We start from the raw sequence: 21268 nt of genomic DNA, 5'->3' as shown, positions 1-21268 counted from the left end.
AGATGTCTATACTTTGTTAATCGTTCATTCAATATAGGGTGGACAAGCCCCTCAAATTCAAGCTGAAAGTCTCCACTCTCAACAATTACAGAGATATTATTGTTCGATGAGTATTTAGTTTATTCTGTAAAGAATATAATTGAGTGATTTGAAAGTGAATTGACCCCAACTTGAACCCACATCTACAAAAAAGCATGAGAGACTTTCACTTTAGAAGTCTCCCTCAGGTGGAGCAAAATCAGGAACATTTTTTACTGTTCAACAATTACTACCTTAACAGTTATTAAGAGGAACATTTATCACATTAATGGGAAAATTATTATATTAACAGGATTATTACTCTATTAGCTGCAAATTTTGATTAGGCTACATTTATGGTATATTACATTAATGAGTCGGAATATGTTTACAGTTGTAGGCTAACATTTGTTTACGGAGGGTAAAGGTGAAACTACATAACACTCTATGCACCTGATGTTTGCTAATGGTTAAGGTGCAGAAACCAGAGGGATCCACAAAAAACTATAAGGACTCTGACAGTGCAGTGAATTCCTGTTGCTTGCAATTGTGGGATGTACTGTGTGTGTGTGTGTGTGTGTGTGTGTAAGTGTGTGCTTGTTTCATTTAAAAAAATGCAAAATATCCTTGTACGTAGATACAGGAGATTTTATTTAACATTTTTGTGTACAAACATAGGCTGCAAATGCCTTCCAAACATGTTTGCCCTCAGAATACAGTATTCCTTTGTACAGTTCTACAAGCAGAACATTGAATGTCGAACAGGAATCAAAAAATTGAGCAAGAAAAAGAGAAAGTGTTAAATTATTGTTTTTGTGGTTGGTCAGCAAGTCCCATCCTCAGCTTTACATGGTATATCGAATAAAACAAAACTGGCATATTTCCAGGAGGGTAAAGTAGCCTAAAGTAACGTCAGCATGATTTCAGAGAAGTTGCGGCAGTGGGTCATTGGAAAATATCACATATAATATGGAAAAGTAGTGACAATTGCCAGGGTAATGTAATTTTTTTTTTTTTACATTAAATGAATGATTTTTTCACATACAGTTTCATACACTGAAATGGTAGATTCATATAGAGCAATCAATATATTCCATATCTTCAGGCTTTTCAGCCTATTCCACATCAGAATTAAACATAATATGTTGGCATACTGTGTTTACTTTTTCATGTACAGCAGTAAGGGACTGAGCTTATGGTGGGAATTGTAGTATGGAGGATACATGCAATTACACTGACAATCAACAGACCAAAACAACGTGGATTTGAGAGTAATAAGACTGTTTTCTCCTCTACCAGATACTGACAGTTTGGCTATTCAAAGAGACTAGAGCTGCACCAGCATGATCAATCCTTACTGATCAAACTTCAAATGGACGCCACAATAAGTAAAATGGAAACCAAATTCTGTACTCTCTAGTATAATACATATCATACAACTCTACGGAAAAGTAAGAGAAATTTGAGTTGTGCGAACTCAAAGAATCTTTCTTTCAAACAGACGAGAACCTTCACCTGCTATTCAGTCGTCTAAATCGGACAGCTAAACAATCACAGTGGCCAGTCTGGTGTACGACATAAATAAATACGTAGTCTAACTGACAATGCAGACCTCTCACAGGGAGGCGGTGTTCCACTTTGTTTGCAGTTACAGCTGTACACAGTGGTAGTAATTCGGGGACAAAATAGTTACAGACCGTTTGGCAGTTGTAACAGTAACAGGACTTTCAGCAACTGACTGCAAATAAACAAAAGTTCATAAGCAGACGGCGACAAAGGACTCACATCAAAGACGAATGGCAGAAGTTATATTTTCTTGTAGCAAGTATACCATATAAGACCACTCTTCTAATATTAATTTCACTTTAGATGATATTATTCATATCATATATAAATAGATGCAGTAGACCTTGATATACCGAACTGGGACAAAAAAAACAAAAGAAAACAAAGAAAAGCAAAAAAATGAGCTAAAATCTTAAGAGCTAAAACAAGGGCATAGGCAAGAACTTCTGTCTTTTAGGTTAAAAAAAACAAAACAAAAAAAGTGATACTTTGCCCCCCTAAGATTGACCTAAACTCAGTTCGATCTACAGCATCACAGTCAGATGAAGGTGGCGAGCAGCACAGGCATACAGTATATGAGCTAAGACCATACCAAAGTCTAAGGTCCTGTATTAGTCTTAAAAAGGATGAAAGATGTGTGACTGTCCTCACCAAAGGCAACAGGAGACTGAAACACCGCTGTAGGAGAGAAGAGGACTGAAGTCTCCCACTGACTGCATCAGCATTTCCACTGACATTCGAAAATGTATGCTTTGAATCCCACAGAACAGGCGCTAAACAAAAGCAAAAGTGTTGAGGCACAATAGGGTAGAGCAGTGTAACCGATGGGGACTCGTTATAAAGATGACAGATAGATAAGTGAACGGTGAACGCGTTATCTGTCTCACATCCTAATATAGTCTGTGAATAAATGAGTTCGTGCTACATACAGTAGAATTACACAATGCAATGCCCGTGAACAGTTCGGGACACAGAATGAGAAAGGAAAAAAAAAAAAAAAGGTGGGTGGGAAAGAAATTTTACATGGGCATGGAAATTTTCAGAAAAAATATCGGGACAATATTGCACCTGGGGTTGGTACAATGTGGCTTTTTATCAAAAAGGCCAAGTTGACATCAGGTAGAATGTTCAAACTTTTTGTGTGTTTTGAATAATTGTCCAAAATCAAGCAAACTGTCATTACCTTGATTTTGAATGTTAAGTGATGTAGAAAGGAGAGGCAACTTCTTTTGTAATTGTAACCTCCTAGATGAGTTATTTGTAACAAGTACTGTGGGAAGTGACTGACTGTAAATTTCCCCACATATAGAGATGGCTGATATGTGTTCAAAAGGAAAGACTCCTCTAGCTTAAGATACTCTGAAAACCCCTCACAGCAATACAGCATTTCGTTTCGTTTTTAATTTATATCATTCATTCATGCATGCCCTCCCTTGTGACCTGAAACGCAGATGCAATCACACACACAAACACTTAACCAGATCCATTAAACTGGTCCATTGTTTATATTTATGTGCCCATGATATATGGGAGGCCGGGCAAGAAAAGCACAGAATTACATTTAATTGCAGAGTTAGTCAACCAGTTTCTTACAAGCCACCGTTGCCGAACATGATATTCACCACCTCCTTTTAATAGGCCAGGAAAGGACATACTGTAGAGTGTAAACCTGACATCCTAAAGCCAAGTATAACAAGTCTATGACAACACATTTGTCAAAAGAGAACAAAGAAATCTTCAATAAAACATGCCTGCATGTTAAATCAAGGTACAGAAATTAAAACTAGAAATCTCTCACTTTCGTATCAACAAAATATTCTAAGAGCTTTTCTCTAACTTGGCCCTTGAGTTAGTGACTTTCAGGCATAAAAAGGATGGAGAACAATTAAAGGGCACATGCGGACACAGAGTAATCAGGACATTTTTCCATATGCATGAGAGAGAGAGAACAATGGATAGAATGACACTGAACAGAATTAACAAATATTCCTTCATTAAAATCAATAGATATGGTCTTCGATGAGTGCTCAGGTCACTTGATTTGTAATACAGTAGTTCTAACGTTTCATGAGTGCACTTTTGTAGCCACAGATTAAATGGTAAAAAAAGAACAATATCATATGTGTGTGTGTGTGCGCTGTATCATGACGTTGCATAATGTCAAGACTAGATAGACGACGGTCTCTGGATGTGAGACGGACTGCTGAGAAACACAGTTGACCCAGCAGTTAAAGAGCTTGTGCCTTTTTTTCCCCACAGCAGCATATTTAACTACAATGTGTGTGTTACCTTCATAATATTTAAATGAATATTGATATGCTGGACAGAACAGCGGAGTTGTTTCTATAAGAACAAGGCTAAATCCTGCTTATTTACTGCAAGACTTGAAGTCAAGGCTAAGACCTACCACTTTCTTAATCAAACCAAAAAGTAGACATACAAAAACAAATACTAGTTTTGATTTCTCCCCCAGCCCCCAAAATAAATTACAATAATAACAACAATGATTACACTGTTAAACAAAAAGAAAAAAATACAACTTTAAGATTATGTACATACTGTATCTGTAAATACAATTGTTTCGTTTTCTCCTAGAAACAAACAAACAACATTATTTTGGCAAGATGTCCTATGTTACAATAAGAAGGACATTTCCTCAACAAAGATATGAACACAGACAATTCCTATGTTAGAAAATATATTGCTTCCTGGATATTTAAGCTGAAGACTACCTTGAGACACAAACAACACAAAGAGGAAATTTGCTTTCGTGGTCGAAAAACCGCAGGCAGTCGGATTGCAGTGTACTACTAATCATCGCTTTCAGTTCTTTTTTCTTACAGTCCGTCTTTAAGTCATAGCCTATGTCTATGTCCATGGTTTGTTTACGTTGTAAACACTTTATTTAACATGTAAGTGTTATGGATTCCTGTGGCTTTCTTGACACACAGAAAAAAAGCCAATGTCACGGCAGCTCCGGATGCTCATCTTTAAATCCTGCAGGCAAAACAAACGTCTCCTCTTGTCTTCTCAGAAACAATGTTCTGAGATGATATAAGACACGGGCAGAATCTCCTCAACAGGACACAACTCGGCGTTTGAGATGGATAAACAAGAAAGCTTTGCGAGAGTCTTGACTTGATGATTGTCCAAAATAAACATAGATGGAATATAATGTCCATTTGTGTTTTTTTAAGAAGCACACTGAGAACATCTGAAGTCAACAGAAAACAATAAAATGTGGATGGCCTTCCATGTCAACAGTAAGAAAGAAAATCAACAGACACATTTCTTTCTCTTATGGACTGATTCTGACAGTTTTGTTTGCAATTCCAATTTCTCGATTTATTAAATACAACTTTATACAAGCTGTAATGTTTGGATGTTAAGAGCAACGAAGAGACAGAGCGAGGTGGAGAAAGGTAGATGGGATATACTGCATCACTGGAGGTACAGAGTATCACACTAAATATTGGGTGTGATGCACAGTAATGAGTATTCACCAGAGAGACATGAACGCTGCAGAGAGTTGGAGCTCACCTCTAGTCTTCAGAGGCCCAATGGCGCCCTCTGGTGGTTGTGCCCATTGGGCATTGCCAGAGACAATCCCTTGCGGCTGCATGAGGCAAACTGAACCATGTCATTCAATTCAAAAACATACTATTATAGGCTCAGTTTGAGCCAAAGTCTCTCTCTTTTTCACTCCTTCATAGTCAAAATCTCGGGACGGGGAGCCGCTTTTACTCTATACTTCAGTGGAGAAGAGGATGCTCTGTCGTTTACTGTCTGGGGTGGGGATCGTCTCCAGCTGGAGGAAGTACAGCAACACCTGGACCTGCATGGACACACAGAGGGAGGAGAGGGGATGTTTTTGGTTTTTTTTATCAGAAAAAATTCAATTTGTGATTTTGATATTGCCTTTACTAGTCGCCATGATCAATTTCTAGATGACATCTTAACATATGTAAATACATCTGAAGAGGATCCCTAGTGCAGCGATTCTCAACCAGGGGGTCATGAGATAATTTATGGGATAGAAAAAAGCATATTTCTACTATACAAATTAATTATCATGTCTGTTTTTTCAGATTTTTCTTGTGAAATACTGAATAGTTTTCAGCCTCTAAGCCTCCTCCGATAATGAATCAAATGAAAGAAACTGAAAAAAATCATTCTTTGGTTGAACTCTGCATGCTTGTGATGGGACGCGAGTAGACACCACTTCGTTTTAAGGGGTCATGAGCCAAAAAGGTTGATCATTTTTGCCCTAGTGGATCTTTAACTTTAAACTACTGAGTTCAAGACATGACAACAATTTCTGGCAGCGCATCTTGATCAGAATGTATTAACACAATTCAAAGACCAGTGGAGAAAACAATGCCACAGAGTATGGGGTGAAGGACGGGGCCCTCTGGTGTTGTTCGCCTCACCTGTGACATAACTTCCAGGGACCAGCTGTCCCCCATGCTGATGGGCTGTGTGGGGTTAGTGGGGATCTTGCTGTCCTTCTCCGCGGGCCTCAGCAGGGTCGGACCAAACACCGTCGCCAGGTTGTGGAGAGACATCTTGTTGACACTCTCCTTCTCTGCCACCCTGGTGAGAGGAACACGGATACACAAATCAGGGACATAATTAAAGGGCAAGACGCACTATAACATTGCCTGCATGCAATCTGGCATGCAGGCAATGTTATAGTGTGATGGTACAACATCTGTGTGTGTGTGTGTGTGTGTGTGTGTGTGTGTGTTTTTTAAGATTATTTTGGGGAATTTTTGGAAGAGAGAGGGGGGAAACTGAAAAATGTTCCCAACTTTTGCTTTCCGCTGGCGGTGAACACAAACCAAATGTGGAAAAGTCTCGCAAAATGGATGCATGCACAAACATTTGTCCACCTGCTCCTGAATTGTCCTAAAAGGCAAACTCCACCCACCTGGCACTTCAGGTTGACTATTTTCAAATAATTATTTGACCGAGGACTGAGAGTCACACAATGCTATTGAACAGATGGCTTTGTACTTTATTAATGGTTGAGCCTCTTGCAATTCAGAATCACCATGGCAACCAGAGGACAGTTTGCCATGGCAGTTGACTGACATCCCTCGGCTTTTTGTGTGTGTCATTGTGTGTTTGTGTACACGTTTCCATGTGTGTTTGTGTATCTATGCACTACTGTTTGCTTGTGTTTTATCTGTGTTTATGTGTGCACATTCATGTGTACATGTGCAAGCGTTTGTGTGTTTACTTGTCCTACCTCTTCAGGTGGTCCAATAGGAAAAGAAATGTGACCAGGTTGGGTTCTGGCAGCGACAGCAGCAGGTTCAACATACAGCTCTCTTTGGCAACACTATCAGACAGGGCTGCACAGAAGCAGAGTAAAGGACATGCTCATTAATTATAGGGCACTCTTAAATACAAACCAAGTGGAGCTTTTGTTTATCTTGTAAATGAAATGTCCTATACAGTGGTAGCAACTGTGAAAGTCCTGCCAACTTGCCCTATTCTGCATTAGTAATGCAGGATTCTGCAATTCCTTTTGGGAGCTGGAGCAAGCCTAAGTCTATGATGAACTACATCTGTAATATTAAGGTTTTAATTGCTTACATGCTTGCTTGCTTTATGAATTGATTGATTGACTGACTGATAATACACTGTTCACATCCTCAGTGTCTAGATAGTGTCAAAAGCCCAGTGACTCACTGATGCCTCCTGCAAAGTTGGGGTAGAGCTCGTCAGTGAAGAGCGGCTCTGGCAGCTCTCTGAAGTACAGCTTCAAAGTCCCGGCGATGGCATTGACATCCATCTCACTCATCATCACTGACACGTCTTTGTTATCTATAGGGGGAGAGACGAGAACAATACTAAGAAAGGAGGTTTTGTGGTGACAGAAGAAGAGGGGCAGATGGTGAAACAACACTTTAAAAATGATGGCACAACCAGGCAGTTGCCATGCTCCTTCTCTGTCAGTATCTAATCAGGACTAATACACACCCACAAACACTCCACACATACACACAATCAGTATCTACGCACACACAAGAAAAAGCAAATACATCTTCATAAACGAGTTAGTCCATGACAAAAAGAAAACTGGTTAATCATTTCACACCAGTTTAACAAACCCACAGAGATATTAATAGAAAAGCCAAACACGGACGCATCATAACGGTCACCTGATGAACAGAGACACAGTCAAAGAAGATTAGAAAACAGTATTCCTTCGGATGATGGTGAATAATTCCTCTCAGCTTTCTTCCATAGAAAAGCATGGCAGCCGAAAGTATTACAATATGCACGCCCCATTTGCTCCACTGACAGATGGTGTATTGAGGCCTGATGAGGCATGCACAAAGACAACATTTTTGGTCAAGGCATAATTGTTATCAGTTTGGGAATACAACATACTCTCCTCTTTTTGTACTGTGACTAATTTTTGTTTGTCTAGCTTCTATGAAAGTTTTGAACAAACAAAGGTGGGCAGGTAAATGTGTCAATGTTTCCCATAATCTATAACTAAAAGGAACAGAGCTCAGTTTAAGAATTCCTCCATACTATTCCTAAGGTCTAGGACAGTCTATTAAATAAAGTTTGAAGCTACTTCACAGAGAGTGAACTGGGGAAGATGGCAAAGGTGACTGGAAAAATTCTACATTTACTTGCTGTAACAGTACAAATCAGAATAAAACTAATTTGGGTTTAAAAAGTAAATTACATTCTGTGGGTCTGTAAAACCACTGACATTCAGTGACTCCGTGAGATTAAGTCTCTGTTTTCTGGTTTCTGATTTTACAATTTACAGTTATTAATTGGACTGTCCTAGACCTACCATGTGAATAACATATGAATTCTTATGTTGAGTGTTGTTGGAATATTGACTAATTTGTGCTAAGATACCATCCCCCTTCATCTCCCCTTCAATGTCCTTCTGTGTAAAACATCTTGTTTCTATCCTGACGAAGGCTGTACTCACTGGTGTCAAAGGCGGCCTTCAGGGCCTGAATGTCAGTGGCCACTCCTGATACCCGGTAGATGCCGACCTCCTCCATGCCCCTCCTCTCAATCTCCTCTAGGCACTGCCGGACGATGTAGGGCACCTTGGAGCGCTCCCGCCTGGATTGAGGAAAACACAAATAACCACACACCCGTGAGCGCTCATAACTACTAAAAAGTATCTTTCTAGTAAGTAGAAAACTTACTAGGGGCTTGCTTTGTAAGATATATATATGTTACAGGCTGTTAATGGAATCAGAAGCAGACGAACAAAAGTAGAACAAAGCAGGCTTAATATTTTGAGGCTGCATTACTGAGGAATGTAGTGCTGGCTCTAAACTGTCCAAATATACAAGAGAAAAACATGGACTGAAGTCATAATCTTATTTATTCATTAAATATTTTGTTTATTATAGTGACAGTACAAAATGTGAAGGGCTAATAGCTCTGGTTTGCGTTGTTTTGATAACTGGTAGGGCCAGCGATGCCTCTGGCTCTGCACTAGTGTTACCGTTGACATGTTTTCACTACAGTGCTAATTGGTTTTGCTGGTAAACCTAGTTAGCCTGCTTGTTATCACTGATTCTCATTAATGTCACTCATCACCAACACCAATGGCCACAAACACACAACACATTGAAGCATACTCTCTCTCCCTGTTCCTCCCAACCCTCTCCTTCTCTTGCTGGCACTCAAGCCCACTCATCTCTCTCAAACTATTCTCAACGTGTCCCAACTTCACTACCTCTAACCCTATTGAGAGCTTCAGGTCAGTGTCTGGTCCTAAAGTTATAAGAAAAGGTATTGGGCTGCAGCTCGCTTAGTAGCCTTGTACACCACCAGCAGGATTTGAATTTCATCAGAGTTGCCAAAGGGAGCCAGTGGAAGGAGTGCAGGAGGGAGGTGACATGGGGTAATTGTTGAAAGTTGAAGACAAGGCAGATTGCAGCATTCTGCATGAGTTTGTTGGGGTTGAAGTGAATTTATTGGGAGCCTGCTGAAGAGGGAGTTACAGTAGTCCAGACAGGAGATAAGAGCTAAGATGAGGAAGAATCCCTGATAAAGAAGGGTATGATTTGATGGATGTTGTAGCATATAAACCAACAGGATTAGGTTGTAGCTGTGATGTGACCTTGCATGACTGTTGCTTGTATAGGATGACACTAAGATACTTGGCAGTCTGTGCAGTAGTTAGGAATTGTCAATGGTATTGAGAGAGGGTACGATTTGCCAATGACGAAGAACAATTAATAATAACAATAATACGTGTTATTTATGTAGCCCTTTTCTAAATACTCAAAAACTTCCTGAGCTTGAGGTGGAGGGCAGACATTTAACTGGAGATGTCAGCTAGGCAAACAGGGGTGCGTGCCTCAACCTTTGTGTCGGTGGAAGTAAAAGAGAGGTAAAGTTGTGTTGTCATCAGCATAGGAAAAGTTGTGGGATGTGATGACAGAACCAAGAGATTTAGCATAGGTATAAAAGAGGAGGAGGCCCAGGAGTGAGACCTGGGGAACCTCAGTGGAGACACACAGACCCAGTCTGATACTTGATAAGTCTAGAGCAGCAAGGATGGCCCATTGGTGGTTATGTATCAGACAGTGGACAAGTCTGTCAGAGGAAGATGGGCTTAATTTCTCAGAATCCTGGGTTGATGCCTGAGAGGAGTTAGCAGGATTATCCAGGTTCAGTGTCCTTGCAGGCGGTTGTGTTTACCTCCCTGAATCTCTCTCCTGCCTTCCTTTACCTCTTCTCATGTTCTTTCAATCTAAAACGACTTGGCTTTCACACACACTCAGGTCATCAGAGTACAGCAGCTGCCATATAGAGGGGCTTTCTCCATGGTAACAGCACAGATGACCAGAGGGTTATTCGGTAGCTGTTGTGTCAGTAAATGGCTGATATTATTGGTCAACTCACTTGGTCACTGTGGAAATCTTGACTCCAAACACACCCATGGGTTTCCGCGAGGGCATCCTCTTCAGGCTGAACTCTCGGCTGGTGAACTTCATGGAGAGCTTGACCTCAATCTGACAAAGAAAAAAGGGGCTGAAAGTTAAAAACCACTTTACACAGTGAGAAGGCACATTACAAGCCTAAGATCCACCTCAGATTTCATGATCTTGGAGAAATCCTTGTACATTAAAAACTATGGATGTTGCCTTCATAGAGAATTAACATATTGGCTGCACTGTTGCACCACATCCAAGAGGAATTGTTTAGAAAATTCTTCAGTACTAATGCAAGATGGGTGCAGGATGAGGGGGGCTATTCAATGACATGAGGCTGTATAGACTAGTGATCTACTCTAATCTAATAATGTGAGCATTTTCAGATAGTAGGTATCTTGTAGTTTTGACCACCCCTCAATAGTGAGAGGATATAGGAAAGCAATACAAAAGGAGAAAATGCATTTTGACAAAAGTATATCAAGTATGATCCACTCACCCCATTCATAGGAATGACTGTTCTCTGCCAGTCTTTGCCCTGGAGGGTCTGAGGATCAAGCTGAAAGGAGGGAGCACAATCACAAGGACAATCTTTGTTAGCCTGACATGAACTCTTTACTGCATGTCACAGAGTATTTACTTTGAACTGAATATGTACCAGTAAATCCAAAAACATGATGCACATATGCTGGGAAAAAGTCACTTTTCAAATAGAAGATGATCTTGCACGATTCTGTTTAATGAGGCCAAGTAATACTGCCCTATTACAGACCCTTTTCGAGTGTGAATAAAACAGGACAGTTTGTTCCAGCTCGCGGCTAGTGTTCTTCAGAAAGGGCTAGTAGGTTACTAAATTCAGAGATGGGTCACGCTTTATTTGGATAGTCCGGTGCTGACACTGAACACACTATCTACTGACTATAATGTGGCGCTTGCAATGACCGTGTGAAAAGCAGTCCATAGATATTGAGTGTCTGGGTTAGAATTAATCTTTGGGTTAGGGTTAGAAATAGGGTCACAGGGTTAGGGTTACATAATCTGTAGAGATGCAGCAAATGGGCAAAATACACTTTGCTGAAATCTCCCTTTTGTCACCTGATAATTAATTGAGTACCAACTTTGGACTATGCAAATAAAGTGTTACCCACTGACTTCTTAAAAGGAAAGTAAGCCTTCTTGAAGCCATATTGTCCCGTAGGCCAAGAGCCGTTATCAAGAAAAGCTCTGGACTGGAACCCGAAACTGAACAGGTACTCTTCATCCAGTTGGCCTCTGCCTCAACTCCAAAGCATGTCTGCTTTCCTCTACCTCTTCCCCCTCTTTTTCTTGCTTTTGTCTCGACAGTACAGGTGTGCATCAGAAGAGTCAGTATAAGAACTAACTAAGGTTTGTCCTTTGGTTACAGAGACTCTGTACAATTAATCTGGTTTAAAAATACAGTAGCCTACAAATAATTGATGCCAGTTTAGTGAATGCTTGTGTGCTAGGCTGTATCAACACCATTAGTTATGTGCACACCTGATATGCAGATCAGCTCACCTCTCCGTCTCCTCCCTACACTTCAACACACGTTTGGATCACTATACCTATGAGGACATTCCATTGACTTTCATTAGTTCTTTAGCTCCCACTGCGACCATTAACTCTAATCACTAAATAAATGGTTCTAAAACTATTCATATTCCTATTCATCTGCGTATTTCACTTGAGGTTTGGACTTCCTAACAGCCTAGCATTGCGTTTCCCCTGCCAATTCTACCCATTCACAGAAAAAAGGCCACATTCCCTGATTGGTTTTAGAATCTGGCCAACCAAGTTATATAAATCTTTCTCTTTTTACTACCTGGGTTCTGTGCCCTTTACTACTCATTATATCTCAAGAAAGCCTAGAATCTTTAATGGTACATCCATTAAGCAGTAATATTAACTGCCAGAAGTGCAAAATCAATATAAATCATTTTCATTCGTTTCCTACGGCAATTCAGTTTTACATAGTACACAACGCCTTGTAGACCCAGAACCCTGAGAAGCTTCTCATGCATTTAGTAAACAACAATCTGACATTAAGGCAAAAACACAAAAACAGTCAGCTGAATGTGGCCAAGAACCTGTGACTTTCTTCCTCTCAATTTATTACTATCAATGCATACAACTCCTATGATCACTGCTCTAAAAGCTGCACTATCATTTTTACTTCAGCCTAACCCAAACTTTGAACCTCTCAATGCCTCCTTTTACAGTAACATTAAAAATGCCAGCACTTTGGAAAGTTGTCCTCTTCTTAATATCCTTTTGATGGCAATTGCTGCAAGCAGAAATAACAACAATTGGAAACATACAGGCACACACACATGCGCACACAGACACACACACACACACACACACACTGTACACAGGCCAGTGAGCCAAGCACAGAGCGGCATGTTCCCACCCTCTGTACGGCCGCTGGGATGACAAGATGATCCCAATCATCTGCTATGACGACTTTCAGCCTGAGCTGCTAAGCTTTGATAAAAAATGTTCTTCTACTGTACGTGTGTGAGTGTGTGTGTGTGTGTGTGTGTGTGAGAGAGAGCGAGAGAGAGAGAGAGAGAGAGAGAGAGAGTTTGAAGTGCCTGGGGGAGGATTGGACATTTCATATAAGGCCATGATGAGAATATACTGAGGTGCTTAGTCTGAGCTGTTACCGCAGGATGCAAAGAATAACAGCGATAGAAGCAAAAGGTCAACAATAAACAAAGGAAGCAGAGGATGTAAGGAAGATAGTTAGGGGTGAGACGTATAGATCAACAATACACACTGAGAGCAGAGGATGAGAGAGAATGAAGAAAGGTAAACAATTAACATGGCTAATGCAGGAATAGTTTTAAGCCACCAGCCAATGCTGGTAAAGTTTGTCTGTGGCTGGTAAGTTTGGATACCTCACAAGTCACTCTGGCAGGTAGCAACTATCATTTGGAAATCCTGTTCTCTTCTCTTCAAAAATCTAGTATGCTGGTAAAATAGTGAAAGAGACTGGCGAAATTTGGGCCTGTTGACAGAAGAGGTTGTTTCCGGCCCTGGATTCAGGAGAAGCCTGTTGAGCTCCATTTCTCGCCAGTGGTTTGTTTTGGCAAACGTCATCAGCCAGGAGCAGCCATGGTCAGGTCCAAGTATTTCCACTGCAACCACTAGAGGGAGCAGTGTGCCCATATTTCACACTTTGACACATAATGAACAACCTTCCCACAGAATAGGGTGCTGTTGCCATTTGAAGAAACTGTTCAGGACACACAATTCTCATGCATGCATTATATCAAATACAAATGCTGACACGACACATGTCTAGTGTCATACCGTTGTTTTCTATGACTGGTTAATTTAAGCGTCACTCATGTCTAAGAGTACGGTGATTAGCTTTTTACGCAACAAAGTTTTTGTTTTGTATTTTCCCCTGAGTTTACTGAATAAAAGCCAGAAAACCGTATATGATCCTGCTGATGCTCAGCAAAAATCTGACTAATGACTGCAGTGTAATGAAACAGTCCAGTGATCACCAGGCATTACACGGCTTTCAGACACCAACAGCAGGCCAGGTGTGTGTGTGTGTGTGAAATGAAACAGTGCTCAGCAGTGTCCAATTACACACAAACACACCTGGCCTGCTGTGGGTAGAGGAAGAGGAGGAGGACTGTGGGTAAGAAAGCTTAAAGAACTTTTCACAAACAAAGGAGAAATTAAGAGCATCTCTCAACCTTTCTCTTTCTTTATCTGTCTCTCCCTCCGTCGATCCTGAATGACACTTTGACTCTTATTCTGAGGGCTGGGGTCGTCTTGGCAACCAAATCACCAGATCTGCTACCAACCTGGGATCAGTCAGTCTCATGGCTAGACTGCTCAGGACAGTGTCACGTGTGTATGTGTGGCAGTTTGTATGTGTATGTGTGTGTGTGTGTGTCCTGGTTGTTCCTGGAGTATTCAGGATTTGGTATTTTTTCAGGGCAAACACATGATTTTTGCATATATTAGCTGTCTCTACAGACACACGATGGCCTGACTGTCACTCTATAAGGTTTACAGATCCGGGACGGTAAGGAAAGGGTTAAAGCTAGAAGAGCCAAACCTCTCAGCACACGGCTAGATCCATGACCAGATCAATCAAAGCTTTTTGTTGGTCCTTCAATAAGAGCTGCACGCTGCACGTTATCTTATTTCACTGTGAACCTTAACTGAGGTAATAAGAGCAGGGTAACACACGGCCAGTTTTTGACCTTTTTGATATTCATATTACAGCCACTGGCGCATGAACAAGGCAGCAATCTCTCCCCATTCAGCTAATGATGTAAAACAACGGTCTACCCATCCATTGCATATTAAGCTAATTAATCTAATCGGCCGATTGCTATATCATGTAAAGTCCTGAGACATCCAGTGACAAATCATGTTATTCAAGTCAAAATCTATATTTCATGCTTTGTGGCAGTGGTGACATAACCGCCTATCAGTAATGAGTCACGGTGGGGCTGCTAAAAGCGGGTGACGTCATGCCATACCGGGATCTGTCCTTTCCCCATGATGCGGTCGGTGCTCTCGCCGTCCTCTTTGTTCTGCTTGGTCTTGTTGTAGCTCTTCTCGTAGCACAGCAGCCTCAGGGTCTGAGAGCCCTCCAGCTCAATCTCAAACTCCTGACGGCAAAAAAAACACAAAGAGTTGTGGGGAGATTGTACGTTACACGAAAAGGGTGCGAAAATGCACAATTGGATTCAGCGGGCACTGATTGGAAGATGATGACAGAGGCAGAGGCAGATACGGAGAAATAGAGAAAACACAGGAAGATAGAAACAAAGAGAATGAGATGAGGAGAGAGATTAAGCTTCAATACAATCTGTGAACCCCCATCATGTTGTAATGAACACATCACACCACAATGCACAGCTGACCAACACTCCCTTTAATTATGTAAGGGAGCGCTCTGCACTCCACTGTGTTGGTTCACTTAGCATTTCGACAGATGTGAGTCATCAGCAGCAGCTTCTCATTAGCTGATGCTGTTTCCGCTTTGCTGAGCAAAATACTCAAGGAGTCTTTGGGTCCATGATGCAAAAATAGTACCGCAGATGAACCGATTCACCGATTGAGTCTCAAAGCTGGCTTGGCTTTGTAGTGCTGAACTTTGACATACAGCTCTGTCATTAATATGTATGTGTGTTTGTGTATGCATGTGTGTGTGGGGATGCAGCTGCCCTGTGTGGGCTCTCCGCTGCTTGTTTCCTCTTCATTACCCAAAGGTGAACAACTGATTAGCACATTGTTAGATTACAGGACCAGATGTCAGATACTTAAGAGGCAGCATAACTGGCAGCAATAGGAAAACTGTTAATATATGTATGTGTATTTCAAGGGAAAGAGTTGTCTCCCTGAGTTGAAGAGTAATGAAGATATTAGTTTCGTTTTCACGTTAAGGATGTTGAACCTCAGTCATAAAGCAATATGCAAACAAATTTGTGCAGAGATGAATTACGATTTATAAACTGAAAAACCTTTAGGGTGCAACACAAACAGTATTTGGCCACACATTTGATTTATTAAAAATGTTCTGGCAAAGTATTTCAGCATTTACCAACAATTGACACATCCATTAATACTGACACCAGGGTTACCACTGTTACCAACTGGGAACAAGTGGAGTTAAATGAGCTGATGAATTTTAGAGCAGCACACTGCTCCAGTCTCTCACCTCGTTCCATTTGGGTTCGGTGGTGTAGCGATAAACTCTCGTCTTGGCTTTATTTACAAAGAAGCCAAATGAGTCCACCTCCAATGTGCAGTAGAGATCTGAGAGAGGAGAGGGATGAAAGGAAAGTCATATGGCTGCTGAAGTGTTCTTTAGTGATTTAAATGAGCTCAGTTACAAATGTTGATCACTGAAATTGCTCAAATTGCTGGTAAATGAACTGGGTTGAATGTTCAACATTATGCAGAAAAAAACAGTAATAATAATTTTCAACAACAGAAATAATTTTCAACATATTGGGACCCTGGAACGATCAAAAAATGCTCACATCCCATTTGTCATATTGTTTAAAATTAGGCATACATGTGTCTATGATGAAGCTCTACAAACCGTTCCCACAGTGGCTGAAAATATCTGAAAATGTTCATTTTAATAGATGAAAAAATATCAATGAAACAGTCTAGTTTTGCTTTGTGGGAAGAGAAACTTTAATGCTAACTTTAACCTCAGAGTTAATTCTAATGCTGAGGGAACCGTATAAATTCCAAAGTTTTTTTAATTTTCTTTCCACATGAAAATAGAATAAAACAGCAAGACAGAATGTTTTCCACTGCTCCATGGTCACTAAACAGCTGTATATACTGTATGACACTGTGCTTTAGCATGCATTATCTGTGTGTATTTTCTGTTGCTGGCACAGAGGCTGAAGGTGAGCGACTCACTCAAGCTCTGTTTGAGGCCGGAGGCAGAGTGGACGATTACATTCAGGAACCCGTGGAGTCCAGGGGATTCATCCTCTGGAAAAACAGTCAGCCAACAGAGAGAAAAAAGAGAGAGAGAGGGCGGAGGGCTTAGAGAGGCATGCAGATTGTTGTTTATTTTGGAGCGGTGTCATACATGGAAGGAAGGCATAAAAAAGTGCTGCACAGTACATCACACGCAGCATAAACCTCTGCCTACTTTTGCTCCTCAGCACAACCATGACTATCAATCATCGTTACAGTCCATGACAATTTCTTCTACACTCTATGGTTTGTAACAGAGCTGCCAACCAAGACGTGGAAGCAAAAAAAAGGATCAAAGCATCAAAGCATAACCATACATCAATACATACAGCCTACAACCCCATATTACAACATTTCCTCTAAATCCAGCATGTGACAGCGTTAGTTGAACAGTACTTTCTTTGAGTTGAGAAAACTCGGGGGAACTGAGTATTATAATAAAAATGTTGATTCCTTTTTTTTAAACACTATTTCAAGTTCAAGTTCAAGTGGATTTATTTATATAGCCCTGTCTCAAAGGACTTTACAGAGAATGAGCCTACCTAGATATAACTAATCAACAAAACAAATCAGATTATTTGTGTGTGTTAAAAAGAAACTATTTTAAAATAAACAAATTCATATATACTGTATATATACACAGTATGTCACACACCACACACGTTAACTCCCAGTACCTTACCTTCTTTGTTGATAGTAAGTGGAATGTGGTGGACAGTCTGCAGCTTGACACAGGAGTTGGTCAGCATCTGCAGCTCCATGGAAGTCAAGGAGAAACTTTTAAAACCTTGAGGGAAGATCATGGATTTACATGTCAGGGTAACAATGCAACATATATTACATATGCAAGAGAGCCTGCGTCTGACTGAAATCACGTATTCATTGTTTTAGCTCTTCCTGGGGCCACATAGAATATAAAACAACTAAATAAATGAAATAAACAACTTTTTTTTTTATATGTTTTTATATGCATCTTTAAAATAATAGTCCTTCCCCATCCAAGATGTACTGAAAATGTTTCATGTACCTAGGATGAATCCAAAGCCTTTAAAATACATTGTAAAACGTCAAAAATGTATGACTATCAATGGGAACCGTTTTTCTAAAATAAAAAAAAAATCACTTTCTGCGGGTTTCTGCAGCACACTGACAACTGTACAACATATTCAGTATTTCTGAGAGCCTTACATTTCTTCTGCTGTTCCTTGATCATCTCCTTCCATTCAGCACGTTCATAGTCGGATGAAATCAGGAAAATGTAACTCTGAAACACACAAAAAAAACATCTAACCTTAATATGAGGAGAAGCAGGAGAGGAACAGGGGGAGAGGGAAAAAGAAGGGAGATTGTATAACAAGGAGAAACAGGACAGTATACAGTATATACTGTATGCATGTACTGTAACTTTTCTTTTATTTCTTTTTCTTTTCTTATCATTTCTATAAATGCAAACTCAAGACTCAAACTTTTGTATTCTTGTTCCAACAGCTCTTTAAGATGTAAGATATGATATACCAATTGCTCCACACTGATTACAAAGTCTGCTAAGTGATGTCAATATGAGACAGGTAAGAAGAATAAAGGTAAGGAGGAGGTGCTGGGAATGAGGAGGGAGGAGGACAACAAAGCGGTAAAAATGAGAAGAAAAGATGAAGGAGGAGCTGGAAAGAGGAGCAAGAGGAGGACGAAGGGGGTAAATGACGAAGAGGAGAGAGAAACAGAAGAAGCTAAAGTTAGAAAACGATGTCCTCAGTGGATTGGGAGCAGGAGGACCGTCACTGACCTTGCCGTTCCTGTTGTGGACTCGGAGCGCCATGCTGGGGGAGGTTAGCAGCAGCAGAGACTCCTGTTCAGACAGCTTCTTCCTGAGCCGGTCGATCACCTTCGAACCCTTGTTGGCTCTCTGAAACCACACAGGTGAAAGCATGAAGGTGTGTGTGCGTGTGTTCATGTGTAGGGATGGGACGGTATATCAAAATTCAATATATGGCAATACAAAAATGTGACAATATGTATCGTGGGAAAGATAAATTAATCTGGATATTAGCTCTATTTTATTCTGCTGTAATAATCACAAAAGAGACGGTTTGCCCATCACAGTTTCACAAACTCTACATCCAAATTATATTATTTGCACTTTGTAATGACATTTTTAAATTGTTGTTTACATTGCTAGAAAGATTTGTGGCTCAGAAATAAACATAATTCTGCACAGTCAGACTTTGTTGTCAACTTTTATTTATTACATCGTATCGTGGTTGTATTGAATCATGAACCCCATATTGTGCATTGAATCGTGAGATAAGCGTATTGTCCCATCCCTATTCATGGTGTGTTTGTGCCTCCCTCTATACAGTAAATCCACCATTCCCCTCTCTCTCTCTCTGGATCTTGCTCTTCAGGTAGGAGGTACATTACTGCCTGTTGTTTATGGTAATATTGTTTGTTGATGTTGAATGTTTGTATGTCTGAATTTTATTTTATCCCTTCACCTTTCTCCCAAGAGGCTAACCTCTCGCCAGGCCTTCCTTGTAAATAAGTGACCTGCCTGGTAGAACAAAGGTTAAATAAATAAAATAAATGATCTCAAAGCAAATCAATGTTGTTGTGTGAAAACGTCATTACTCATTTTCATGTTTTAATTTCAATTGAAGGATTACAATTCTACGACCCCCTAAAGCCTATGAAACCCTTTCAAAACCCATTGGATAAACAAAAAAACACATGATGGTCAGTCTGAAAACATGACTGACAATGACATTTGTGATATCTGTCTGTGCCTTTTGTATCTGCGAATGTGTTTGCATATTCCTGTGTGTCTCTCTTTGTCTATGTCTCTGTCTGTGACCGTGTCCGAATAGGATTGTGTATGATTTGTGAAGGTATCCACGCTACCTTCTCTCTCTGAATCTCACTGCGGAGATGGGAGATCTTGACCTTCATGGCGTCCAGCTCTTCATCAGGGACCTGAGGGATGTGAGGGGCTCCGTCTCCTCGGGGCCCTGGAAGGTCAGCTCCGACAGGGGGATGTACCACTTACTGTCATACTGCTGGCTTTTACTGCAGTGGGGTGGGGGGAAAAGAGAAAAGAGGGGAGGGGGACGGAGGAGAGGAGGAAGGGGGAGAGGGGCAGAGATGGTGAGCAAGCACGAAGTGAAAGAGGTAGAAAAGGGAGGAGGTGGACAGGAGAGTAAAATACAATAACAGTTTTGAACCAAGGACTTCTTAGCATTTGGGACAGAGAAAAGTAGGTTAATTCTATTTATGGATGATACACAAAGTCACAAAAATTCAATAGGATATAAAGGGAAATTTTGAATGACATTATATACTACAAATTGTGATACCACTATGGTATTATTAACCCAACATGTAGGATTTTCTTATTGACGTATGGCTGTCAAATTTGTGGTGATGACTCATTCCACTGCTAATTAAAATGTGACTATACAGTCCAAATAAGATTTGCGCTTTCATTTGGGACAATGTGGGGAGTTTCAGGTCAGAAAGTGCATCAAGAGAGAGAGAAGAAAATTATAATATGACAATAGATAGCAGATCACTGGCGCTAGAGAGTAATGCTCATAGAGATATAACAGTGTTATATCTCTATGGTAATGCTCTCACTTCCACAAACTGATACCAGAGAATGAAAATGAATTTCGAGCTGCAGAGCTTTTTGCAATAGGGATTATGAAGAAAGGCCTTAAAGCTTTGCTCGGGTATTATAGGAATTCTGACTTAGAACCAAAGTAATATAAGATTTGAAATATCCAAGCATCTTCTGCACTATGAACTCCTTACTACTGGTTGCTTGTAATGTTGGTCATCTAGGAATTTGAGCTTATTTTTACTGCTGCACTCATTGTTAAGTTTCAAATACATGCAAAAAAAAAAAGTGAATCTGCTAGTTCCTTACCCTCCGATCTGTTTCTTCAGCTTGGCGCAAAGCAGCAGATCAGTGAAGAGGAAGACATGTCGCAGCTTCCTGGCTCCCTCCACCAGCTCCACCATGAAACTGTCCTTCAGCAGCTGCCGGTTCTGTGGCAACAACATCAGACAACAGTAGCGGGTCATTAACACAAAGTCTGTGCTGTCAATAACTCAACAGCTGGCAATTACTGCAGTCTAAGGCCAGTAAAGAGGCATTTCAGCACCCCATCACACAAAAACTGCTGGCACCAACATTTTCCTTTTTCTTGGCAGGTGGACTTAACTTTGAAACTGCATTTCGACCGCAAAACAAATTA

The 21268-nt window shown here is 40.6% G+C and overlaps 1 protein-coding gene across 1 annotated transcript; it reads right to left on the bottom strand.

The window, feature by feature from the left end:
• Positions 1-666: 666 nt before the first annotated feature.
• On the bottom strand, positions 667-21059 carry LOC139638489 (breakpoint cluster region protein-like; the record flags this gene model as incomplete). The annotated part of the gene is given in 16 exon segments (XM_071512633.1): positions 667-5419; positions 6015-6177; positions 6836-6941; positions 7282-7416; positions 8552-8691; positions 10492-10601; positions 11020-11079; positions 15053-15184; positions 16237-16334; positions 16956-17030; positions 17701-17805; positions 18207-18282; positions 18802-18921; positions 19914-19996; positions 19999-20078; positions 20938-21059. Coding segments are annotated over 16 exon segments (1695 nt in total), but the record flags the coding sequence as incomplete, so codon positions are not given.
• Positions 21060-21268: the final 209 nt, after the last annotated feature.

Source organism: Centroberyx affinis, unplaced genomic scaffold, assembly GCF_046629955.1.
Source record: "Centroberyx affinis isolate AG114_WGS23_722 - 3 ecotype Tasmania unplaced genomic scaffold, CSIRO-AGI_Caff_v1 ptg006405l_1, whole genome shotgun sequence".
In the NCBI taxonomy this organism is placed as follows: domain Eukaryota; kingdom Metazoa; phylum Chordata; class Actinopteri; order Beryciformes; family Berycidae; genus Centroberyx; species Centroberyx affinis.
This window is presented reverse-complemented; position numbering and strand designations above follow the sequence as displayed.